Source organism: Sinocyclocheilus rhinocerous, unplaced genomic scaffold (assembly GCF_001515625.1).
Source record: "Sinocyclocheilus rhinocerous isolate Xijiao unplaced genomic scaffold, SAMN03320098_v1.1 scaffold1259, whole genome shotgun sequence".
NCBI lineage: Eukaryota > Metazoa > Chordata > Actinopteri > Cypriniformes > Cyprinidae > Sinocyclocheilus > Sinocyclocheilus rhinocerous.
In genome coordinates this window covers 402,269-428,505 of record NW_015650717.1, presented here as the reverse complement: position 1 = coordinate 428,505, position 26,237 = coordinate 402,269, and the positions used below count along the sequence as shown (strand labels likewise).

At 36.2% G+C, this 26,237-nt stretch overlaps 3 protein-coding genes across 4 annotated transcripts in view; all 3 read left to right on the top strand.

Moving 5' to 3' along the window:
* Nucleotides 1-13,194, top strand: part of LOC107712502 (centrosomal protein of 152 kDa-like) — a 45,825-nt gene extending 32,631 nt beyond the window's left edge. Inside the window, 20 exon segments of the mRNA XM_016517772.1 lie at nucleotides 2,868-2,959; nucleotides 3,055-3,212; nucleotides 3,307-3,520; nucleotides 3,607-3,720; nucleotides 4,492-4,622; nucleotides 4,717-4,845; nucleotides 4,941-5,076; nucleotides 5,360-5,530; nucleotides 7,101-7,328; nucleotides 7,794-7,925; nucleotides 8,007-8,353; nucleotides 9,404-9,584; nucleotides 9,768-9,831; nucleotides 9,909-10,064; nucleotides 11,212-11,305; nucleotides 11,413-11,495; nucleotides 11,865-12,021; nucleotides 12,101-12,204; nucleotides 12,283-12,857; nucleotides 12,859-13,194. Of these exon segments, the coding sequence (XP_016373258.1) occupies nucleotides 2,868-2,959; nucleotides 3,055-3,212; nucleotides 3,307-3,520; nucleotides 3,607-3,720; nucleotides 4,492-4,622; nucleotides 4,717-4,845; nucleotides 4,941-5,076; nucleotides 5,360-5,530; nucleotides 7,101-7,328; nucleotides 7,794-7,925; nucleotides 8,007-8,353; nucleotides 9,404-9,584; nucleotides 9,768-9,831; nucleotides 9,909-10,064; nucleotides 11,212-11,305; nucleotides 11,413-11,495; nucleotides 11,865-12,021; nucleotides 12,101-12,204; nucleotides 12,283-12,857; nucleotides 12,859-13,038 (3,446 nt within the window). The 3' untranslated portion in view covers nucleotides 13,039-13,194.
* Nucleotides 13,195-14,696: 1,502 nt separating this feature from the next.
* Nucleotides 14,697-22,972, top strand: LOC107712517 (very long-chain acyl-CoA synthetase-like). Of its 2 annotated transcripts, XM_016517801.1 has the most exons (11): nucleotides 14,697-14,779; nucleotides 14,919-15,230; nucleotides 16,462-16,671; nucleotides 16,821-16,979; nucleotides 18,169-18,293; nucleotides 18,940-19,134; nucleotides 19,270-19,360; nucleotides 19,513-19,711; nucleotides 21,951-22,048; nucleotides 22,536-22,666; nucleotides 22,767-22,972. In XM_016517801.1, the coding sequence occupies exons 1-11, from the start codon at nucleotides 14,713-14,715 to the stop codon at nucleotides 22,941-22,943; spliced, it is 1,764 nt and encodes a 587-aa protein (XP_016373287.1). In that variant the 5' UTR covers nucleotides 14,697-14,712; the 3' UTR covers nucleotides 22,944-22,972. The 2 variants fall into 2 exon arrangements, with proteins under 2 accessions (XP_016373287.1, XP_016373286.1); XM_016517800.1 differs by having other exon boundaries at nucleotides 14,747-15,230.
* A 1,675-nt stretch (nucleotides 22,973-24,647) lies between these two features.
* The window catches only part of LOC107712501 (very long-chain acyl-CoA synthetase-like), an 11,344-nt gene continuing 9,754 nt past the window's right edge, over nucleotides 24,648-26,237 (top strand). The window contains exon 1 of the mRNA XM_016517771.1: nucleotides 24,648-25,264. Within this exon, the coding sequence (XP_016373257.1) occupies nucleotides 24,790-25,264 (475 nt within the window). The 5' untranslated portion in view covers nucleotides 24,648-24,789. The remainder of the gene's footprint in view (nucleotides 25,265-26,237) is intronic.

Genomic DNA, 26,237 nt, shown 5'->3' with positions numbered 1-26,237 from the left:
TCTTATTATTATAACAAGCATAATATTATACTATTCCATTATAATATAATACAAATAAAAACACTTCAGATTTCGCTAAAATGTTGCTTTGCTGGCTGTAAATGCAGTAAATCCTGAGCACACAATCTTTGTCAAGTGAAACTGAGTTATCACTAAAATGGGGAGTCGTATGAAATGCAAACACCGGGCCGTCATGGCCAGTCGAATTAAGAAAACAGCAGCACATCACTGCATTCACTACTGCAGCTAGGTGCAGATGTACCCCGAGCGAGCCGAGAAGACCACTCATTTTCTCTGCTGCCAGCTTTATTGTTAACAGTATCCACCAAAGTGTTTTTTTTCCTCAGGCTAGCATATTTCTTCAATAGTTTCCAATGAGAGCGCTGTGTTTTTTAAAACGCCATTTATGATGCATCTGCCCCATTACTTCAGCGGCTATTCTGTATCACAGCTTATAATGTTTGTGAACATTTCGCGTCAGCATTAGGCATTTCTGAATGAAACAATAAAATGCGACGTATACGCGACTTATGTTTTTTCCCCCTAAAAAACATTTTTTTTTATACGCGTAGCGTATTTTAACCATGCAGCAAACCTTTTTAAATATTTTGATAAATTACTGAAAAAATAAATAATTAAATGACTTTTTAAACCGTTTAACTGATTGTATTAATCGGTCAAAATTCTTACGGTCGGTTAAACGGTTAAAATGAACATCCCTAATTTTCATCATGTTATTTTTTCATAACTAATTAATTAAGTTAATGCGTTAAACTGACAGCCCTAATTAACACATGTTAGACTGCACCCCATAAACACAATCAAGCCTAGAACAAAACCAGTCAACCACCTCTTTAAACATTTCAGATAAACTACAATGACTCGGGTACACAGAATCAGGGGCCTTCACTTTTTCAAATCGTCTTATAAACGACATAAAATCCAGGGCACATGTTGTGTATATTTGTAAAAGGCGTTTATTTAAATGGGCTTTCCATAAAGGATATAATGATAATAATAATAGCTATTATTAGTAGTAGTATTACTACTACTATTAAAAATGAAGTATAATGTTGTATTGTATTAAAATTAGAATTAAAATATTAAAATAAACAAATTTATATAATGTCTTTTTTTTTTTCTTGGTTTCATTTTATTTTTTTTACTTATGTTCCCCTTAAAATATTAAATATTTGAAAACATTTGATTATCTTTGTATAATAATAATTATTATTATTATATAATATAATAACAAGTATAGTATTCTTATTATTCTTATTATTATAACAAGCATAATATTATACTATTCCATTATAATATAATACAAATAAAAACACTTCAGATTTCGCTAAAATGTTGCTTTGCTGGCTGTAAATGCAGTAAATCCTGAGCACACAATCTTTGTCAAGTGAAACTGAGTTATCACTAAAATGGGGAGTCGTATGAAATGCAAACACCGGGCCGTCATGGCCAGTCGAATTAAGAAAACAGCAGCACATCACTGCATTCACTACTGCAGCTAGGTGCAGATGTACCCCGAGCGAGCCGAGAAGACCACTCATTTTCTCTGCTGCCAGCTTTATTGTTAACAGTATCCACCAAAGTGTTTTTTTTCCTCAGGCTAGCATATTTCTTCAATAGTTTCCAATGAGAGCGCTGTGTTTTTTAAAACGCCATTTATGATGCGTCTGCCCCATTACTTCAGCGGCTATTCTGTATCACAGCAACCATAGCGCTCGCAAGCGTTCACAGCTGGGCATTTTCAGAAGAGCGCCTGGCATTGAAAAGCCTTGGTGGACACATGGCATAAGGAGCCGACTTTCACCTGATCATGATAATGTACATGTGTGCGTTTTTCTTTCCAACAAGAACATGTAAAACAATGCAAACACAATAACCATATGCAGACTCGTGTTTTATAGCTGTTTGTTTTATTCCATTCCCTCTGCATTGAATGCTTTTTTTTTTTTGTAAATTTTTTTGTTTGTTTGCACATTGTTTAATTTAATTAGTTGAATTTTCAAAAAAAAAAAAAAAAACCGATATACAATTTATAAATTTGTCATGAATATTGCCTGATAAGACTGTTCAGAAATGGTGACAAAAATAATGTTTGATTAGAAAATAACGTCTTTCTCATTGAACGTCTTTTAAATAAAAGAATATTCGAATATTCGTTTTTATGAGCTCAAATATTCTAATGCAATATTTTTGAAAAATACCCTTCCCTAATTTTTATATCATAATATGAAAATAAGAATGTTGTCTGATTTTTTTTCTTTTTATTAAATTGTACTATTTTTACCTCTTATGTTCCACTTAAAAATGTTACAAATATTTTGTTATTGTTGTTTGATAAAAATCAAGGATAATGTTTTATCATTTTTATTTTTAAATGAGAATATTATGAAATATGAAAAAAAAACTAGAATTGTCATCTAATTTTTTTCAATTATTTAGATGTTTATTTCTTTTTTACTTTGTGTTCTTTTAAAATACTATATATTTGAAACATTTTATTATATTTGTATTACTATTTTAATTCAAATGTCAAGTATATTTTATTACAATTATATTTTGTTTAAATAAATAATAATAAAAAATAAGCATAAATGCAAATTTTTCTATTTATTTATTTATATTTACTCATGTTACTTATATTCCATATTCCACGGTCCATATTCTGTACTTTTGTACCATTTTAAGTCAATATATGAGGTTGCAGGTCTTAACTTAGTTTCGTAGCTCTTTTGTTTTAAAAGAAGAAGAAAAATCATGTTTTCAGTCTCTCCCTTAATGAATTCATTGAAGTTTTGTCTCCCTTGTGTCTGTAACATCTTTGTCAAAGCTTCTTTTATTCTCTGCAGGCTCTGTTCAAGAGATGAGTCAGTTACAGCTGAAGCTCCAGCAGGCCCAGTCTGCCCGCGCTATCAGCGAAGACATCAGCAAAGCCCTGCAGGTCAGTCAGTCCACTAATGTTTGACAGCATTGCCAATAATGGGAAACATTAAAGCTGTCCATAAAACAGAGCCCATGTGTTTCTTCTCTCAACAGGAAGAGTTGACTGATCTGAAGGAGCAGATAAATCTGTATGAGTCTGCCATTAACCATGGAGCCCTGGGGTCTAATGGAGACTGGGAGAACCAGCCGTCTGAGTCCTACATGGACCTGGGCATCAAGAAGTCCAAGTGGAGAAATGGACGAATGCACAGGTAACGTTACATTGAACAATAACAATCCAAACTGTATTGCTATAGTGTTCATATTTCAAGCTTCTTATAATCTCACAATTACTTTGTTTTCCAGCAAACCTCATATTGCTGAAGCAGGAGACTCCAACCTGCTGAAGGAGGACGTGGTGCGAGAGCTGAAGAGCGAGTTGCAGTGCTGCCTGAGTCACCTGAAGACCAAGCGTCTGAAGATCTCTGAGCTGCAGGAGGAGCTGCGACGCTCCCAGACCGGAGCAGAACAGCTGCAGACGCAGCTAGAGCAGGCTGAGAGGACCATATGGGACTCTAAGGTCTGACCTACAGCAAATCAGTGCTTGATGGATCAACCTGTGTGCTGTAGTAGATGCTAGACTTACACCTTGTGCGTTTACTGCAGGTGAGGGAGAGCAGCTTGGAGAAATGCATGGAAACATCTCACATGACTGCCGCTCCTCACAAAGACCTCATCAGACTGCAGGAGGAACGGCAGGTCCTGCAGGAGAGAGTGGAGGTCAGTGAGTGGAACCAAACTCTTCATATACAGTGGGTACGGAAAGTATTCAGACCCCCTTAAATTTTTCACTCTTTGTTATATTGCAGCCATTTGCTAAAATCATTTAAGTTAATTTTTTTTCCTCATTAATGTACACACAGCACCCCATATTGACAGAAAAACACAGAATTGTTGACATTTTTGCAGATTTATTAAAAAAAAAAAACTGAAATATCACATGATATATATATATATATTATTTTTTTAAAATCATAAAAAAATTCAAATATACAAATTTAGTTTAGCAACAGATAACGGTGGTAAAATGGTTGTATAAATATGTTTTTGGCCTTTTTCCATTTATTGATACAGACAGTATCAAAATAATTTTTGGTTAATTGAAATAAAGCTGAAATAATAATAATAATTTTAAAAAAAGACAACTTATTGGATTTCAGTTAGTTGCCAAAGCAACATTTCTAATTTTTAAGTACTACAGTAAAAAGTAAAACTAAAATTTTTAAATATATAGAAATAATTATAGAAATATAGCACTGAATATGTGTATATTATATAGAAATAAATGATATATAAATACATTTTAAACAATTAAAAATGACATCAAATGACACAAACTGAAAATAAAAACAAAACTAATTCTGAATATTAATAAAGACTATAATAATTTGTAAATAATATTAAAATAACACTGATCTGGATCCATGTTTTAAAAAGTCATGATTCAATTAGCTAGTTGTTACACTAGTCAACCCCAGTTGTGAACGGCAGGCTCTGGAGAAGAGCAATCAGGAGCTGAAGCAGAGTGAGGAGAAGGTGAAGGCAGCCAACTCTGAGCTCTGCACCAAGATGAGGGAGATGATCCAGGAGCTGGACCAGGAGAAACAGGAAGCAGCAGAGAGGTCACTCATCCATTCGTTTTGCTAAAGTGAGAGTTAATTCCACTCTGGTGCACCTTCTGTGGTGTTTGATCAGTGAAATGCTCTGTGTGTGCAGGGATGAGAGGACTCCGCAGCAGTTCAGAGATGACGTGGTGAATCGTGTCCGGGAGCAGCTCACACAGGAGCACACGGCTCACATAGAGCAACTCTCCAGCCAGCATCAGCAGCACCTCCAACAGCTCCAGTACTGCACTACACCTCCACCTTTAAACAAACTTCATAATAACCTTCATAAAGTATGCAGAAACTGACTTGTATTAACACTGGGTCCATCCACAGGTCAAAGCTGGCTGATCTCAGTCACGAGGTGTTAGCTGTGCAGGAATGCTACATTTCTGTTTGCAAAGAGAAAGACAAGCTGGAGGAAAATCTCCAAAACAAGCTTGAAGAACAAAGGAGATTGAAAGAAAATGAGGTAAGCACTAGATAGTGAATACATTAATTTATTGATTGATTGACAGATTTATATTTTTAATTAAATGTATTATTTTGACACACACACACACACAGTCAAGTAATATGCATATGAATTTGTTAATATTTTATTATTATTATTATTGCTACTACTGCAATTTCTTTCCTCCTGTCCTTGGGTTAGACAGTCTCTTCCTGTCTAATTAGGAGATAGAACTTTCTTATGTGAGTCAAAAGTGTGGCCATGTGAGACTGTTAATATTTGATCATGTGTCTTGTTTCAGTTAAAGAGGCGAGAGGAGAGTGAGGCTGCTCTGGAGAGACTGAGGTCTGATCTGGAGCGTCAGCATCAGGAGGACGTGTCTCGGCTCAAAGCCCAGTGTGAGACAGACACACAGGCTGAGATTGAGCAGCTGGAAACGGCCAGGAAGAGCTGGCAGCAGGAGCAGGAGACGGTTAGTGATGATGGGTCGTTTACATCAATCATCTTTCTACTCCGTGTCAAGCCAGCTTGATCTTACTAAAATGTCACTGTTGTGCCATTCAGATGTACAGTCAAACCAAAAATTATTCAGACACCAGATAACTTTTGATATTTTTTTACTAGTGGGTGCAGGACACTATATTTCATTTATGTAAGTGAGGATAGCAAAATAAATTAAACTGTGACATACTATATACTAGGGATGTCAATTTTCGATGGTCGTTTAAATTAACGATCAATTAATCGTTAACTTTAATGCAGCAAAATGCGTCTAAAACCCCCCAAATTGTATTAAAATATATTTGTAGTGCATAATACATACTAGATAGAAAGACAGACTTGCGACGCTGCTATTGTATGTACTTGCTAAGGTATTGTAGGTAGTTTTAGTTTGTTGTTTTTTGGCTCATGTCAAAAGGGCCCTGCTTAAACAGCATTATGTTCAAGCGTGCCTTAGCAAACCCAAAAAATGAATAGATGTGATTATGATCATTTGATAAAATGAAGAGAGCGCGCCGTACGTTTGAGATCATTTTACTTTGTTGACTGTTTCCTATCCCGACATGGAGACCGCTGAACGCGCCTCTTTAAATGGTTTCGTGGTGCTCGTTGTTGTATTTTAAAACACAATTGCAATGTTTTCAACTGACATTATGGCATTTAAAATAAAATGATCCCAAACGTAATTGTGGCGCGTGTGGCTGTGCTGCGCAGTCAGTGAACCGCTTCCATCGGCTCTGCTGCAGCAAAACACACCGTTGCTCACATGAAACATTATTATGTGTGTATTATGACCAGTACTTAATTTGATCCTGCTGGATCCTGTTCAGGAAAATGTCAGATTTTGAAATGTTGCGTTCCGGTAGGCCTATTTGTTTCTCGCACGTGTTTTGCGCATGAGCAGCACGCAGCCCAAAATTAAATTGCTTAATCGACCATCGATCGCTTTAATCGATTGCATCTCTTATCGACCATTAATCGATCATCGATTAATCGTTGACATCCCTACTATATACCAAAAATTCTTCATACAGTGGACTACCAGTAAAATTTATAAAAAAAAAATTTTTCAAAGGTTTGAAAAAAAAAAAACTTTTTACACACCAGACTGAACAAAATGAAGCATTGCTTAGTAATTGGTTGACCTAAATTGGTATTGTCTAATTGTGTACTTAAATTTAACAGCCGACAGCTACTCAACCAAATTCATTATATACCTTTCTATCAAAGTTATCTGACATTATCAAGATGAATTTGTTCTGACACAGTTTAACTCTGAGTTCTTGTCATATTTTATTACCATTTACTAAACTATAGCGAATAAACTGTGATAATGTGAGAAATGTTGAAGGTGTCTGAATAAATTTTGGTTTGACTGTAGGTCAAATGCTCTTATATTTTGCCTTTTATATATTTTATCTGTCTGTTTCATCTGTCTATTTTTGTTTATTTATATATGTTTTGTCAGCTTGTCCTTTCTTGTCTATGTGCATGTCTTTTTGCCTATCTTTGATTTGTCTTTCTGTCTGTCTTTGTGCCAGCTGGAGCAGTCCTGGGCTCAGCGGTTACAGGAGGCTGAGGAAGAGGTCAGGAAGGCCAGGCAGTCAGACACCCGTGAGGGAGCGTGTCAGCTGGAGGTCCGGCTCAGCGCTCAGAAGGAGACCCTGCAGCAGGAGGCTGTGACAGCCCAGGCCAGAGCCGTGGAGGAAGCAGTACGAGACGCTCAAAGAGAGATGCAGCAGAAACATACTGATGACATCACACTCCAGGTGTGACCGATTTACAGCTCTTAACATGAAAACAAATGCATTCATTTCAAACATGCACTAAATAATAAAGACAACCGGACCAGTTAAAATATAGTGCATATATTTAGAAAAATGCTCCTCTCTAGAATTTTAGGTTTATGGACGTTGAATGGCTTCCCAGAGGTAATTGTGACATTATATGACATTATTGTTTACATGCTGTTTTATTAGTTGACGTCTTTCCACAGTTGAAACATCACCAGCTGTGTATCCATTACCCTTCAAATTGCACAAATTGAAATTGCGAATTAAAAATACGCCTAATGGAAGCACGTCATAATAATAAAGGCCATATAAAAACGGCACCAAATTGCATATTTTTGATTCGTTTTGGACTGTTTTTTTTTTTCCTATATATGTTCCATTCCAGACTTTTATTTTATTTGTCAGGTTTTACAGGGTTAATAATGATTTCTGCCTTCCTAGGTTGAAGGTGCGATATCAAGGGCTCGCTCTCGATGGCTCCAGGACTTGACCTCCCTCTCAGAATACAAAAGCAGCCTGCAGAGGGAAAAAGATGAATGGGAGCGACTTCAACAGCAGCATGTCCAGGAACAGGTATCTGCTGTAGTGATCATTCTGAAATGATTTCTTCATATTTATTTTCTCAACTGCTCTACACTCACCTTCTGATCCCAGGTGTCCTCGGCTGTGAAGGCAGTGGAGGAAAGGTGGCAGGACACGCTCCGCACCAAATGCGCTGAACTGGAGCAGTGTAACGTGAGAAACAGGGAGCTCCAGGAGGAAGCGCTTACCCTCAGCATTCGACTTGAGCGCTTGTGCCAGGAGCAGGCTGCCCTTGTGAAAGCAGAGCTGGCTGCAGCCCTAGACGTTTGGATCAGAGACAAGCAGGAGGAGATGTCCCGCCTCAGGGGGCAGCTCCAGAGAGAGCAGAACCTGGAGCAAACCGACAAACAAAGAGACACAGAGCTACACGAAAATCTCAGAGAAAAGGAGCAGGAGTGGAGGGATCAACAAGAGATCAGGTTCATAATAATCACCGTAATTAGGAGGGTTTGCTAAGGCACGCTTGAACATAATGCTGTTTAAGCAGGGCCCTTTTGACATGAGCCAAAAAACAACAAACTAAAACTACCTACAATACCTTAGCAAGTACATATAATAGCAGCGTCGCAAGTCTGTCTGTCTGTCTAGTATGTATTATGCACTACAAATATATTTTAATACAATTTTCTGTTATTTCATTATTTAAAAAGCCCATTCAAAATACCAATAAATATATAATACAGTAGAAGATACACTTCTACTGTATTATATATTTATTGGTATTTTGAATAGGCTTTTTTTTTTAATTTACATTTGTTTTAGTAGTTTTATTATGTGTTTTTGTCATTTTTTTAATTTTTAAAATTAATTTTTTCTTTTTTTTTTAGCTTTTTTCATTTTAGCATTTTTTTTAACTAACTTTTTAGTGGCAATGGCAATATTTCTAATTTCTTGTAAAGTCTTTTAAAGTTTAGGTTTTCTATCTATTTTTATATTTTATTTGATTTCAGTTCCCAAAAATTCCCCCAATAAAAGTATCGGTATCGGGCGAGTACTGGAAAAAGTGGTATCGGTGCATCCCTAATTTTTATATTTTATTTGATTTCAGTTCCCAAAAATTCCCCCCCAAAATATTTTAATAATCACACACATATATATTTCTATTTAATAATAAAGTGTATAATATTTATTAAATGTTGCTGTTCATTTATATTACAGCAAAATTTTTGAACATTTTGAATAAAATTAAGAAATTTGAAATAGATTTATATGAAATTTGTAATGATACAATAATACACTGATCAACAAAATTTAATATTATCCTACATACTTTGTGGAGCTTTATGTAAATATATTTTTAATACTATAGATATTTATTTATAGTGAAGTACACAAATGTAAACAGTTACTGATATTTCACATAAATAACATTTTAATCAATAGAAGCCAAGTCTTTTGACTCCTGTACACAAACCTTCTAAACATGAGTTTATGAATGTATGTTTTAAAGGAGCACTGTTGTTTTGCAGACTGCAGGAGGAGATGCTCGGTGATCTAAAGGAGGTGCTGCAGGAGCGAGTGGAGAGCAGAAGGAGTGGAGAAGAACAGACGCTCAGCAGTGCGCCAGGAACCATTAGATCCAGAGTCTGGGAGATCTGCAGAGAATCACTCAGTCAAGCCGTCAACCAAGCCAAGCAGGAGTGGAAGAAGGTGCGTGTCCGCTTTCTGAGACAAATCAAAAATCTACTGTCACTGCAGTGAGCACAGCTGCACCCAGAGAGTTCCCTCTTCTTTATTACACAAGAACAGTCATCATATTTATACAGCCTCTAGATCATCATCAATCTCCGCCCAGAGAAACACGCTAAATACTTTCTTTCTCTCACACTCCAGAGCAGTGAAGACCAGCGGAGACATGTGCTGAAGGAAACCCAGGAGCGCCATGAGGCAGAGATGGGTAAGACCCACATCCCGCTCACCTCACACACTGCTGGATCAGCGGCGCTTCCCTCCTCACGCTTCCTCACCCTGCAGCAGGTCTGACGGCCCAGAGGAAGCAGAGTGAATGCGCTGAGTCTGTGGCCAAACTCCAGAAGAAGAATCAAGAGCCCCAGAGACATCTAGAGAAGGTCTGCCGGCAGCTCCAGACGACCGTACGAGAGCACAAAAACACCCTGCAGAAGATGAAAGGTGCTGCTTATTATTCTTTATATTTATATTATCTTTATATTTAGTCTTTTAAGTCTTATTAAGAGATTCTCCCATTTTGGAAACTGGGGGGTCATATGGCTCTCAATAATCATTTTGGGAAATAAAGTAATTAATTGGGTTAATTAAGTCAGTTAATCAAGTATTGCTCATTGTAAATTATTAAAAGGATCATTTAATTTAATTATGAAAATGATATATTTATTAAGTAAATTATAAAGCGTCTAAAATCTCACATTTTTAAACAAATACTTTTTCTTATGTTTTAGGGTTTCCACAGTCATCGAAAATGTGAAAAGGATATAAATTAGAAAATAATAATAGTAATAATTGTTTAAATGTGTGGGAACCCTTATGTATAGCCAGTACATTATTGAGGGGGAAAATATCAAATATGGCTTGTAAAATATCAGTGTTATTTTAGTAATATTAATATACTAATATAGTGTTTATTAATGTTTTCAACTGGCTTTTATTTTTAGATTTTCGGTTTTCATTTTAATTTAAGTTTTGGTAATTCTGTTATGTACTTTTGTCATTTTTATTAGGTTTTTATATTTTAATGTAGTTTTATTTTATTTTAGTAATGTTAGTACCTCAACTTTTATTTCAGTTTATTTTATTTTATTTCAGTTAGTTGCTAAGGCAACATTACTAATTTTGCTAAATTTTAAATTACTCATTTAATATTTATTTTGTATTTTAATTCAGCTTTATTTAAATTACAATATGTACATATTTTAATAGTTTGTTAACAAAAACAGCACAGTTTTTTTTCTCCCCATCATTTCTTGTTTTCTGTATTCACAAGTGGCAAAAGGACAAAAATATATTAATACAGCAATATTTTCACCGTTCTTGTATTATCTGTTGCTAAACTGAATATTCATGATTTCATGATTTTTATTTATATCAAAGTGAATGTTTATTTTATACTTTGTTTAGAGATTTTTTTTTCCTGAATAACTTTCTAAACGATATTTTTTTTTTATATTGAATTTGGTTTCTCAGTTCATTTATTTGATAATTAGTTTCTTACATTATTATCAATTGGCACAAATGGGCCTCTGTAAGAAGCAGCATGTGGAAGACAGCGATTTGTAATCTTTGTTTTTATTTTTCAAATCAGATGAGCACGAGGCAGTCCTGCAGAAGGAGCAGCGGGGTCATCTCAGAGCCCTTGAGGAACTGAAACAAACCTCAAATGCAGAAGCACTTTCAAGGTTTGTAAACACTTGAAGTTTGCTTGATTTCTTTCATGAGAGCACATCATTGACTATGAGCACCGCGGGTTTTAGAGAAACACTAAGAGTCTTCATCAATGTTTCAGCGGTTCAGTCAGCCAGCAGAATCTTCAAGCAGGTCTTGAGGAAATAAAGGAGCAATACATGAAAGCAGTGGAGAAAATCAGAGGTGAATTCAAGACCTTGATAAAGACATTAATGTTCTTCTTCTTCACAAAAAAAAACAATGTCAAGGAGTAATAAAAACTTTAAAAAGTTTTGTTTTTAAAATGGTCTAGAAGAAAAAAAAGAATAAAACGTTATTTTTGACAGATGTATTTAGATAAGTGATTTTTATTTTATTAATTTAACAATTGTTGTTATATAATTAATAAATAAAGATTTTAGTTTTGTATATTTGCACCCTATTAAAGTTACACCCTACCTAACTAGAAGCGGGCATGTCTGCAGTTTAACTATTTGAAACTGAAGCTAATAGTTAATAAAGTAGCTTCCACAACTCATACTTTATTTAATTGATTTTTCAATGTGTTTGTAGGCGACATGCTGCGTTACCTGCAGGAGAGTAAGGAGCGGGCGGCAGAGCTGATCAGGACTGAGGTCCTGAGGGAAAGACAGGACACGGCCAGACGCATGCGCAGGTACTACCTCACCTGCCTGCAGGAGCTGCTGGAGGACGGAGGCCAGGCCGCAGGGTACGAGGAACCACAAATCATCATCATCTCTCTGTTCTTATGCTTTGAAGTCTTCATTCTACACCTTTTCTTTCTCCAGAGCGGAGAAGAAAATAAATGCTGCTAGCAAACTGGCCGCCATGGCCAAAGTCCTGGAGATCCCAGTGGCCAAACGCAAGCTTTCGAGAACCCAGAACTCTCAAGGTAAAACCTCAACTCAGCCAAGCCTTCATCTGTAGCATGATACGGCGCTTTCATCTGGGAAAACTGATTTTTGCTTAGGTGGGCCTGACAAAACGGACATTGAAACCAGCGGTTCTCCTGCTAAAGTGCTGGGCGCCGAAGCCCTCAAGGATGATAAGAACCAACGGATCCATCAGATCTACAATCTAAAGGACACTAACTACACATCCAAGATGGCTAAACAGAAAGGGGTCCGATCTAAAGCCATCGAACCGGATTCCCTCAAGTCTGCAGTGGTATGTGGATCCAAAGGCACTTTTACGGTTGCTCAGGTAACTCAAAAGCACACACACTTTGCACATGATAGTGTTTTTAACAGCGATGTCAGGACCCCTAATGTCACACTGAGAAAGCACAGCAGGGAAATGTTCACGGAGGGTTTTGGAGAACCATCATCGGTCCAGTCCTTCCTGATCGAAGAAGCTCCCGTTCGCGATGACGGACAGAGCGACTGGAGTTTAACCAGTAACCGCTCTAACTTCATCAACAACATTCACCTGACCTCCTCCTATCCAGAGCCTGGGAAGCCATTCTCTGTTAACGGCGGTTTGGACTTTGGAAGCTCCATCGGCGATAGCTCTGATGTTACGATACACAAGGAGATCGTTAAGCCTCCATTCTTACGCTAAACCCAATGTGTGTGTGGACTGGAGAACAGATAAACACAGAGAGCCAATCCCTGGATCTGAGGGACATGGGGTCCGGAAAATGTGTCCAAAGAACTTATTTTCGGAGTTGAAAGTGTGTCAGCAGGACAGTGGGTTCGACAGCCTGTTGGCACTGCTTCAGAAATGAAGTTTTGATTTGTTTGTGCCTGAGCTAAAAAATGATTAGCTTGTGCAAGGTTTCTTTTTTTCTTGCTTGAGCCAAATGTCTTTTGTACTCGTTTTAGCAATTGTACTGTCCGTGCATGAATTTGTTATAAATTTTACTTAATAAAGCATCCTAGTTTTACATTAATTAAACTGTTTTTCTATTATCTGCTTTCACGCTAGATATTTAGGCTTCTGTGTTGAATAAACAAACCTCACCATCATAATTTTCAACATGCTGCATAAAACACAAAGAACAAAGTGACGGTGTATCGTTATTTTATATTCCAGACACCTGACTGGTTTATCCTTAAGGATGTGTTATATTCCTCAGGTTGAGTCTCCAGTCAAAGTCCACTGGCAGATAAGATCAGGTCAAAGATGAAACCGAGCTCTTATTGTTAAACTTCATCTGGGTCATTCTAGGAAATGGTTAGTTAACTTTTTTTGGTTAGTTGAGGTCGTTTTTAATGTTGTATTTTGGTGACATTTTAAGTATAAGACAAATAGTGTATCTGTCAGATATACACTCTATGTACACTGTACTATAAATCACATGAAATATAAAGAGTAAAATAAATTCTATTCATAAACCGCATGCCATTTTAACCTAAAACTGCAGTAAACTCCTTGGAAAAATGTAATGCTTGTATTTTAGAAATACCCCTTTTCAGTTATTGATGATCATGATAACAGGGTTGACCTTTTGAAGGGAATTTGGGCAATAGATTATTCACCCTCACGTGCCAAACCTGCCTGACTTATTGTTAAAGAATGCTGAATGGTGTCGGGCTGTAATATTCTTTCTAATATTTTTGTTTTCCCAGAAGGAAACAATTTTTTATTTTTATTTTATTTATCTTTTTTTTTTTTTTTTTTGTTACACATTGTTTTAAGGTGCCTGTTACATTGTAATTACACAATACTGAGTAATATTAATAAATGTACTTGCTACACGGTTAAGGTTTAATTTACATGTACTTACTATAGTAAGTATTTCTTTAAGTTTGTGACGTTATGGGGAAAACAACACAAGATAAATGATTAAAAACAAGTCATTAAAAAATAACTTCAGCTTTTAGTTAAATAGCTTCCTGGAAAATAGTTGCTATTATGACAGAATACAATATTTCAATAATTTAAGAGGAAAATCATGGTTTACGCATAAGGAATTAAATGTTTTAATTCGTCGCCATTCTTTACAACAGACACTGATATATATACACTATGTCCTATCACTATATTTTATATTAAATATTACGCAAGTAATTTATTAACATGATATATCAAGCTAAATTAATACATTTTATATATAGTCTGGGATAAAAGTAACAGTTTACGTAGACATTACACGAGGGGGAAAATTGTCATCTTATGGAAAAAAAAAACCTACATGGGATAAGGTGATAGCGGGTTGATTTCTTAAAACATAGTATTATTAATTGCTTTAAAAGATAAATAATATGCTAACAGGGTTGTCTACATGTTTACAGTCTCGAGGTCTTCTCTGATAATGCAAGCGTTGCCGTTTATAGCGTCGCGAACTGTTCAAATATCGCCGTGTCGATATCGCTTCATTTAATAGCTATCAGCTCCAGGTATGTTTCCATTCCCACAAAACGAAGCCCCGCCTACACTCACCTTTATAGCTATCTAAATGTTGCGCTCTGTTAGAAAGAAGGTTTTACGGAAAGGAATCGGATCTCATGATGTTTTGGTTTATTGTAAGTGCCATTTTACTTTTATTTGCCTTAAGATTACGTTTTCCTTACTTTATCGCAGAGGCCAAGTACATGTGTCGGATAGCAAGATCTATATACCGTACGACTAAATATCTCAAATCCAAACCTTTCTATAGTTTAGTGGATCGGTTCTTGGATTCGGTTCAGAAGAACCCACACAGAGCGTTCATTCGGTTCCAGGATGAAACATACTCGTATGCGCAGTCGGATAAACAGAGTAATAAGATCGCGAGGAGTTTGTTGAAGCACGCAGATCTTCATGAAGGAGATACAGTTGCGCTCCTCCTAGGAAATGAGCCCATGTTCTTGTGGATATGGTTGGCTTTGGCCAAGATCGGATGTTCTGCTGCTCTTCTCAATCATAACATCCGATCCAAATCACTTGTGCACTGCTTCACCTGCTGTGGGGCCACTGTGCTGATAGCTGGTGCAGGTAATGTCACTCTAACAGTTCAAAGGTGTATTTGTCAAATGCAGTCAGTGCTTAGTAACTGTATTCACTGTAAAGCTGTTGACTCCGTGTTCCTTGTCCCGTTTCTCACCCACGCTGGTTACACTGTCACTATTATTAACTTTTATTAACACAAATGGAAGTATATGAACTATTTAGAGACCCCCCAAAAATTGTTCAGAAAAAAATAGTTAAGAAATGTCTTCGGAACAAACATTCTTATGCATATTTTGATATTCATTTTAAGTGCAGTTACTAAAAAAATCTTAAGAAGTCGTGTAATCTTAAGAACTTTTTAAGATTTTTTTTTTCCTGTAGAAAATGAGACGCTTTGGTGTTACCTGATTGTATAGGTGCTGCATAACTCCAAGAAAAACACCTCAATGACTGTGTTTTTGCGTTGCCTGCATATTACTGTAATAATACGCCCCCGCAATATTTTCGTTGCGACCATCTTCACGGGTGTTCAACACTCGGCATCGCGCATTTAAAGCGCTGTGTATTTTCAAAAGTAGTTTTAAAGAGCTTGTTTAAAGATCTGTTGCTTAAAGGTCTGCTGCATTTATTTTTGTTCCTTCTTTCTCGCGCTGTCTTCTGTCATGTGAAGTGTCACGAAATGAATCAAACTTAATGTCTGAATACTCGATTCTGATTATTAAGGCCTTAAATTAATTTGGTTTTATCACCCCTGCAATCAGATGGCTGCATAATTGTGGGTAAAAAAAAAAAAGATAAATTGTGACTCTTTATCTCATGATTCAAACTTTTTATATCTCACGTCTCGCAATTTTTATAGGCTATCTCACAATTGCAAGTCGCAATTTTTCCTCAGAATTGCACGTTATTTTAAAATCTCTCGCAATTCCACTTTTTTTTTTCTCAGAATTGCAGGTTTATATTTTGCAATTGCAAGTTAACATCTCACAAGACTTTTTCCCTCAGAATTTAACTAAAACAGTTTTCATCTTGTTTGTACCAAACAATTCTGCAATTCGGAAAAAAAGTCTGAATTGTGAGATATAAACTCATATAAACTTGTGAGATTAAACAAAACCTCACAATTACCTTTATTATTTAACTTTTTAATCCCATGGTGGAAACAAGCTTCCATCGCTCTTTGCCTCCACATTGTGCATTAAAATGGTGTAACTCGCATCTAGCCATAGATTATCCCTTTCATATATATTTCGTATGTTGAAAACCCTTCATATAGAACTGCAGGATTCTGTTGAGGAGGTGCTGCCCGCTCTGAGAGAGCAGGGAATCTCTGTCTATATACTGACTGACCATGTGACCGCTGAGGGAATGGAGAGTCTTACAGACAAGATCGCGCAGGCCTCAGATGAGCCGATTCCTGCAGACCTGAGGGCCAACATCACCTTCAGCAGCCCAGCGGTGTACATCTACACATCAGGCACGACGGGTAAGACTGGATTCAGTGACTGATGCGTTATTGTACTCTGTTTTTGACTGAGGATGATTTTGCACCAGAGAGAATGGACAGAAGTGTCGGCAAAATGACAAATCTGTAATTACTAATTGAGTGGATTTCATGAGCCGTGTCCCCTGCAGGTCTTCCAAAGGCAGCAGTGATTGCTCAGCGGCGGTTGTGGGCCATGTCCTTCTTTCCTTCCGTTTGCGGTCTGAAGTCTGATGATGTGGTGTACATCTGCCTTCCCTTGTATCACAGTGCTGGCTTTACCCTTGGATTCGGAGGTGCTATTGAAAGAGGTATGATTTTTTTTTTTTGTCGGTAATCCAAAATGTTCATTTTGTTTTTGTGCATGTGTTGCTTTAATGGATGTTGATTTTGTTTTGCTTTACATTTTGTGTATGTGCTTTCATGAATGTTGTTTTTTTGGTTTTTTTTGCTTTTCTTTTTTGTTTTGTTTTTTGTGTATGTGCTTTCATTAATGTTGGATTTTGTTTTGATTTACTTTTTTGTTTTGTTTTTTGTGTATGTGCTTTCATGGATGTTGGTTTTTGTTTTTCTTTACTACTTTGTTTTTTGTTTGTTTTTTGTGTGTGTGCTTTCATGGATGCTGATTTTTTTCTTCTTGCTTTACTTTTTTGTGTATGTGCTTTCATGAATATAGTTATTTATTTTATTTTTTTTGCTTTTATTTTTCTTTCTTTTTTTGAGCATGTGCTTTCATGGATGCTGCTTTTTTTCTTTTTGTTTTGTTTTTTGTGTATGTGCTTTCATGAATGTTGTTTTTATTTTTTTTGCTTTTCTTTTTTGTTTTGTTTTTTGTGTATGTGCTTTCATTAATGTTGGATTTTGTTTTGATTTACTTTTTTGTTTTGTTTTTTGTGTATGTGCTTTCATGAATGTTGTTTTTATTTTTTTTGCTTTTCTTTTTTGTTTTGTTTTTTGTGTATGTGCTTTCATTAATGTTGGATTTTGTTTTGATTTACTTTTTTGTTTTGTTTTTTGTGTATGTGCTTTCATGAATGTTGTTTTTATTTTTTTTGCTTTTCTTTTTTGTTTTGTTTTTTGTGTATGTGCTTTCATTAATGTTGGATTTTGTTTTGATTTACTTTTTTGTTTTGTTTTTTGTGTATGTGCTTTCATGAATGTTGTTTTTATTTTTTTTGCTTTTCTTTTTTGTTTTGTTTTTTGTGTATGTGCTTTCATTAATGTTGGATTTTGTTTTGATTTACTTTTTTGTTTTGTTTTTTGTGTATGTGCTTTCATGGATGTTGGTTTTTGTTTTTCTTTACTACTTTGTTTTTTGTTTGTTTTTTGTGTGTGTGCTTTCATGGATGCTGATTTTTTTCTTCTTGCTTTACTTTTTTGTGTATGTGCTTTCATGAATGTTGTTTTTTTTGTTTTGCTTTTATTTTTTGTGTGTATGTGTACTCGTGGTTTTTGGATTTTTTCCCTTTTGTTTCATGCTTTGGTTCGTTTTGTATTCAGGAGCTACTGTTGTCGTGAAGAGTAAGTTTTCTTCCTCTCAGTTCTGGGACGACTGCAGAAAATATAATGTCACTGTGATACAGTATATTGGAGAAACAATGCGCTACCTCTGCAATACACCAAAGGTATTTGAACATTTTAAGAAGCCAAACAGCAACACTGAGTCTTCCTCTTTTTTTTGTCATCTACAGTACTTTGAAAGGATGGTTGTGTTGGTTGCCCACTGTAATTAAGAGTGGGGTAAGCTGAGCCAATCTTTAAGTTGTCCTCTGGCCACAGAGTAAAGAAAGAGTAAACAGTAGTGTATGTTGAATCATTATCACATGGAATATGTGAACAGTTTTACATCAAATAAAAATATGAACTCAAAATGTGTTGTTTATTGATATGTTTTTTTTAAATATTTTATTGTAGTATATTTTCAACATCTTTGTCTTTATGAAATTTGCATCAAATATTTAATGCATGAGAAAAATAATAAAGCTCCTTTATTGGGCTAAATGAAGACATTTTGATGCCATGAATACTATCGTAACTGTGTCAATTTACCTGAAGTATCTTCCACACAGCTAATTTTTTGAGAAATGTGACATGCAAAATTATTATAATTTTTTGTTTTTGTAATACATTCTTATATACACAGGCTGCTGTATATGAATGCAGTTATGTTGGCGACACATCTTACCCCACTCTCCGCTCCAGTGTCTGCAGTGCTCTGTTTGTTCTGCACAATAAGCTGTTCTCTCATCTTTGTTCTCTCATCCTTACAAGCGTGTTAGCGACCAAGTACACAACGTCAGAATGGCCATTGGGAACGGGATCAGACCAGAGGTGTGGAGGACGTTCATAAGCAGATTTGGAAATGTTGACATCAAAGAGTTCTATGGCTCAACCGAGGGAACCCTGGGCTTTTTGAACTATGCTGGGAAAATTGGGGCTGTTGGTAGAGTGAATTACTTTCATAAGGTAGATTTACTGAAATTTTCAGTGAATGTGGTCGTTACTCTTTTACCCGCAATTCATCAAGTTAGACAAATCAGAAGTACTGAAATGAGAACTGTTGACTATTGAAATTGTCTGAACACATTAATGTTATTTCAGAAAACCTATCCATATGCATTGGTTAAGTTTGACCAAGAACAAGAGGAGCCTGTAAGAAACGCAGAAGGATTTTGCATAGAAGTTGTTAAAGGCAAGTAAAATGTTCATTTTTAATGAACAGTACTTCTGAGGAAGCATGTTTGTATGCATAAAATATGTCATGATAAGTTGTTTGTCACAGCACAGTTGTTTGGTTTTTACTTTGACGAACGTGTCATTAATGTGTCATTGACTGTAATACAGGTGAAACTGGTCTACTAGTAGCAAAGATTACCCAGAAGGCCCAATTTGGTGGATATGCCAGGGATCCCAAACAGACAGAGAAGAAGAAACTCTACAATGTGTTTGAGAAGGGAGATGTTTACTTCAACTCTGGAGATCTGTTCAGGACAGACCACGAAAACTTCATCTACTTCCAGGATCGGGTGGGCGACACTTTTAGGTGAAAAATGGCATTAGAATTGTTGTTCTATAGGGCTAGGAATCGATTCCAAAAAGAAATATAGCTGCAAGCAGCAATTACGGGGCCAAGCACTACAGAAGCAAGCATCAGACCAACTGAAGCAATGAGTAATTAAAAACATTTTAAGATGATTTTAGTCAAAATGGCTGAAAAATCATAAATACAACCACTAGTAATATTATTTATTGGCTTACCACTTTTGACCAATAGGTGGCGCTGTAATCAAATATATGTGGTGTGTTCTGTGTGAGGTGACAATGGAACACACACAGTTTGGTGTCGATATGTCAAAGCTTTGCAGAGATACAGCCTCAGAGTCATTTTGGCATCAAGCCTCAAATTTGTAGCAGCGCTATACAAAAAAGTTTTTGTCTATCGACACGAAATCCATAAATTTTTGCCAGCATGGTCTGAAGATGATCTGGGTCAAATTTGGTGAAAATCAGATGAATGGTCTAGGAGGAGTTCAAAAAAGTAGGTTTTCAACATAAATCAAAATGGCGGACAGGAAGTTCGGCCGACTATGGCATAATTGGTAACCATGTTGTCGGCATGACACAAGGAATATTTTGAGACCAATTTCATTATAATAGGCTAATGCAATAAAAAATGATTAGCATTTTTGGAAATTTCATAATTAATGGTTAATGAATGGTTTACTACTCTTGACCAATAGGTGGCGCTGTTACCAACATGATGTGGCCTGGTCAGTGAGAGGTGACAATGGCACATACAAAGTTTGGTGTAAATATGTCAAAGCTTTGCAGAGATACAGCCTCAGAGTCATTTTGGCATCAAGCCTCAAATTTGTAGCAGCGCTATACAAAAAAGTTTTTGTCTATCGACACGAAATCCATAAATTTTTGCCAGCATGGTCTGAAGATGATCTGGGTCAAATTTGGTGAAAATCAGATGAATGGTCTAGGAGGAGTTCAAAAAAGTAGGTTTTCAACATAAATCAAAATGGCGGACAGGAAGTTCGGCCGACTATGGCATAATTGGTAACCATGTTGTCGGCATGACACAAGGAATATTTTGAGACCAATTTCATTATAATAGGCTAATGCAATAAAAAATTATTAGCATTTTTGGAAATTTCATAATGGTTAATGAATGGTTTACTACTCTTGACCAATAGGTGGCGCTGTTACCAACATGATGTGGCCTGGTCAGTGAGAGGTGACAATGGCACATACAAAGTTTGGTGTAAATATGTCAAAGCTTTGCAGAGATACAGCCTCAGATGCAGTTTGGCATCTTTCCAGTCAATTCGTTGATGCGCTAAACGAGAACCGCTTTGTATATCGACACGAAATCCATAACTTTTTGCCAGCTTGGTCTGAAGATGATCGATACGCCAAACCTTTGCGGAGATATACTCTCACATCCATTTTTGCGTGCTCTTCGTAGAATTCGTTCGTGCTTTATTCGAGAACGGTTTGATGAATCAACTTGAATTCCATTACCTTTTGCCAGCATGGTCTGGAGATGATTTGAGCCAATTTTGGTGAAAATCAGACTAACTGTCTAGGACGAGTTCGAAAAAGTAGGTTTTTAAAACCATTAAAATTAGTGAAAAAGCTAAACCTTACAATTTTTACATTTCGGAGTTCATTCAAAACGGCATGAGCCAAGGAATAAGAGGAAAAAAGAATTTTCCTTCTGTGCCTTACGGTTCAAAAGTTATTAGCACAAACATGAGTGAAACTTTGGACAAGTGGTGGCGCTAGAGAGTTTGAGTTAGAGACTCCAAATTAGCTATGGTAAATGTTGAGACTGTCCTCTATCAGTGTGCCAAATTGTATAACTTTCCTGCAAAAGTGGGCAGCCATAGACTTCCAGAGTGGAAGAATAAGAAGAAGAAGAAATCTAACGGATACATTAGGTGCCATCGCACCTTCGGTGCTTGGCCCCAAATTAATTTTAAGGCATTGGGAATCAAGAATCGATTTCAAAGGTTGCCTTGTTCTAGGAGTCTAATAATCACTGAATACTGTAAGGATAAATACAATAAGGATGTTAGCCTTTACAGTATATCTATCTGAACATGTTCTTCTGTTTAAAAAGAAAGATTTGAAAACCACAGTGAAGAGTTGATCCCAGAACCAGGAATCAGAATTTTGGAATTTCTTGTTCTACTTAAAAGCAGAAGTTACAGCTTTAATATTACATTCAAATAGAAGAATCTTAAATAACTGCATGGTCCTCTTCATCTCAGGTGGAAAGGGGAAAACGTTTCCACAAATGAAGTGTCTGACATCTTGACTATGCCAACGAGTATCGAGGAAGCAAATGTATACGGCGTTACAGTTCAAGGTTTAATGCTACTTCACTCCTTTTAGAATAGTTCACGCAGAAATTTCAATTTGCTGAAAATGTACTCATCCTCAGACCATTCAAGATGTAGATGAGTTTGATTCTTCATGGGAACAGATTTGAAGAAATGTATCATTACATCATTTGCTCACCAGTGGATCCTCTGCAGTGAATGGGTGCCGTCAGAACGAGAGTCCAAACAGCTGATAAAAACATCACAGTAATCCACACCATTCCAGTCCACCAGTTAACGTGTGATGTGAAAAGCTGTTTTTTGGTTGATTGGTGAACAAGTGATGCAATACTACATTTCTCAAAATCTGTTTCAATGAAGAAACAAACTCATCCACATCTTGAATGGCCTTGGGGTGAGTACATTTTCAGCACATTTTCATTTTTGAGTGAACTATTCACTTGACATTCACACCACTAGTTAATATTTCTTCCAAACCCATTAGTGACCCTTGATCTTTTATTGAATTTGAAGGGTATGAGGGGAGGACAGGAATGGCTACCATCACACTGAAGAAAGACCATCAGTTTGAGCCCGATGCCATTTTTAGTCACGTGACCACTTACCTCCCCTCTTACGCCAGACCTCGTTTTATAAGGATCCAGGTAACTTCACAATGCTCTTTCTGAATACATGATCCCTTTGTCAGTGCATTTATGTACTCTTTCATGTCTCTCAAATAAGTCAAAGGATTTCTGATTGCAGGACTGTTTGGCTGTGACTTGCACTTTCAAACAGCTGAAAGGGAAGCTGGTAGAGGAGGGCTTCAACCCTGCTGTAATCACCGACCCTCTGTTTGTTTTACATGAGACGGTGAAAAGCTACAGACCTCTGACACGTGACACATATCAGTCGATATTGGATGGTCATTTCAGATTGTGAAGAGCAGGATGTTCTTTAAGTTATCATTTTTAATTAAAAAAAAAAATCTAATCTTTTATTTGTTCAGACTCCCAACTCTAAATTTATAAAATGATTTAAAAATAATTGGACAATAACTGTCCAGAGATCACAATCAACACACAAAAATGCAATTATTATAATTTTGTCTGTACTATAAATTTAACAAATGTATTGGTGTAAATAATTATTTTGCTTATTGTGCATATTTCAAAAGATTAAAGACAAGTTTATTTATCACACTAGTATATGACAACATTGTTTAAAAAGATAATAAAACAGTTTAAAAAGTTCTTCATTGTCAATCACAAAAGAGGCTTTCTGCAGTGAACAAATAGTTTCGTAAGAGTTTGCTGTAAGATGACTGGCTCCCACAGAAACCCTCCCACTGGCTCATGTCTCAAAGGCTGAATTGAATGAAGGTTGCCATGTTGTGAGTTTAAAATACTCATGCACGAAACCTTTTTTTTTTTTTTGTTATTTGTAATTTAAGTGGAAAATGTAATTCCAAAAATATAAATAAATTAAATTAAATTCATTTTAAAAAAGTGAACGTTGTGCCATTTTAAATGTAATTATTAGTATTTATTTTGTTTAATATGAATAGTTGGAGAGTGTTTGATCATGGAATATTGAAATTCATAAACTCTCCATGAATTTGCCACAGAAGTTGTTTAAATCATTATTTGAAGTCTTTAAATAATTTAAATATCAGCCCACATAATAAGTTTCTATAATATAATGACCTACTTAATATGCAATTATTTATGGCGTTTTTCCACTGCATGGTCGTTGATAGCAGAGGAACGGATCCAGCGAGAGCTTGATGGGGCGATGCGGAATGAAAATTTTTTTTTTAGGAGTCGTGGTAGTAGAGGCGGCGCAACTATAACGACATGTGAATAATCCCGCCCACTCTAAAGCGGTACTGAACTGCAGTGGAAACGCAAACCGTGCCGAACTGAGCCGTACCACGCAGTGGAAAAGTGCCATTAGTGCCACTGCATGAAATTAAACACCAAAACACAATAAAGATTTCCTCTGTGCTTAACTACTGTAAACTGGGGAGCTTAAAATAGAAAAAATAATCATGCGAATGCAGCATTATATTTGTTACTCCAGAGAAAAATTCTTTAAAGTTTAATTTTGTGTACAACAATGGCAAACAAAATTATCAAATGTAAAATCTTTGCTTGGAAGAAATAACTCTTAATAGACATTTACCAGATGTGACATGAAAATATTCTAGCAACAAGCAATTTGTACCAAAAAACGGCAAAATTACGAAGAATGTCTGCAGCAACTAATTTCGTAATTTTGTGTACAACCGTGGCAAACTAAATTAATACATTTTTAATTTTCTTGTCAAAACGGTTGACAGCAAATCTAAAATCTTTGCTTGGAAGAATTACTCTTAATAGATACTTACCAGATGTGACATTAAAATATTCTAGCAACAAGCAATTTGTACAAAAGAAAAATTACAAAGAATGTCTGCAGCAACAAATTCAGCATAATTTCCTTTAAAAATGTGCGTTACCAAAAACTTAACCACAAATCACAGTTAATTATCTGAATGTATTGCGAGACCTGGTTTCTCATATTAAAAACGTGTGGAAACAAGGCACCGATTTAATGAAGGATCTGGCAACCCGATGAGACTATAGTCGGGGTGGATCAGAATGATATAATCGCTCTCTGGAGCCCCAAAAAGGCTGAACTTGCATTTCGAGAATGTGGCCCATGAATTTTAAGACCGTGGAAGTGGTGTCAGGCTATGGCATATAGTTAATCTCAAAACCCTAGTGTTGTCCAATCTCTGGTAAACATGTATGTGTGGATCACTCTTCTCGCGGGCTTGGCTCTTCTCCTCGCGCTGCTGAAAACGTTCTCCACATACTTTTTCCAGGACTGCGTGTATATGTACAGGGCTCTTGGATTTGGGATCCGATTAAATGTATACAAAAGGAAAACTCCATTCTATAGTATTGTGGACTGCTTTTTGGAGGCGGTGAAGAAACACCCGCGAAAAGCGTTTATTCATTTCGAGGGGAAGACTTACTCTTATGAGGAGGTGGATAAGGAGAGTAACAAAGTAGCGAATGCGCTGCGCTCGGAGGCTGGGCTCAGAGAAGGGGACTCGGTCGCGCTGTTCCTGGGGAACGAGCCCCGTTTCGTGTGGACCTGGCTCGGCCTGGCTAAGCTCGGCTGTCCCGCAGCACTCCTGAACTTCAACATCAGATCCAAATCACTCCTTCACTGCTTCTCCTGCTGCGGCGCGAAAGTGCTCATAGCAGCTGCTGGTGAGATTTATGTAGGCTACTGTCACTAGAGATACTATACATGGATGAAGGGGCTACTATAGCATCGGAATGTCATGTTGTGAGGCCTTTGCACTCATTCCCAACCTTTTTCTAAATGCGTGCATGCTTTTGAGAAATACTTGGCTTTCTTAAACATATAAAACAGAAATTATGACTTTTAAAAAGATTAGAACTGTCAAAAAATAATTACTTGCGCAATAAAGCAGATGTTGTGTTATATTACAATTATAGTCACAATAAAAAGGGGCGTTGTTAGGTCCTGCGTGCTAATTACTGACTATATTTGTTACATCTAGCAGGGTTTCAGCTATATTATTTCTTACATAAAATGTTAATATATATATTTAAAAAAATTAAGGGTTAAAATACAAAAGTGTAATAATAAAGTATTTTATTTAGTAAACTGATTAACTGGCATCTTTTTGCTACAAGATATCGGGTTCCTGCGCGCAGTGATATTATTATGACTAGGTGTTTTGCATAATTGTTGATTTTCGTGCCACTGGAATGCTGTATTGACCAATCAGAAGGCAGAACTGGAACTTTCAGGCAGGTTTTAACCTTTACAAAAATAACCAAATAAATCAATTGTAATAAGGAAACTGGTCCATTAGCCTATTCATCTTATTTACACGTGGCGCTGCTTCCAGTTCTTTTAGCTGTACAAAAACCGTCCGTTATGCTGATTGATGTTGCAAAGGTATTTGCAAACGATCGTAATCTTTTAAATGTAATAATGTTTAACAATACTTTAGTAATAAATTCAATATAATCACAAAAAGATAGGGATGTAACGGTATCAAAATCTCACGATACGATAATATCTCAATTAGTGCTGTCAAACTATTAATCGCGATTAATCGCATCCAAAATAAGTTTTTATTTACATAATATATGTGTATTGTGTATATTTATTATGTATATATAAATACACACACATACAGCATATATT

Bases quoted from the DNA above. Each gene is read 5' to 3' on its own strand.
- LOC107712517 (XM_016517800.1), top strand. From the start codon at position 14,762: ATGATGTTTTGGTTTATTGTAAGTGCCATTTTACTTTTATTTGCCTTA. The intron at 15,231-16,461 runs GTAATGTCACTC...CCCTTCATATAG, and splicing joins TGTGCTGATAGCTGGTGCAG to AACTGCAGGATTCTGTTGAG. The intron at 22,667-22,766 runs GTAACTTCACAA...TTCTGATTGCAG, and splicing joins CTCGTTTTATAAGGATCCAG to GACTGTTTGGCTGTGACTTG.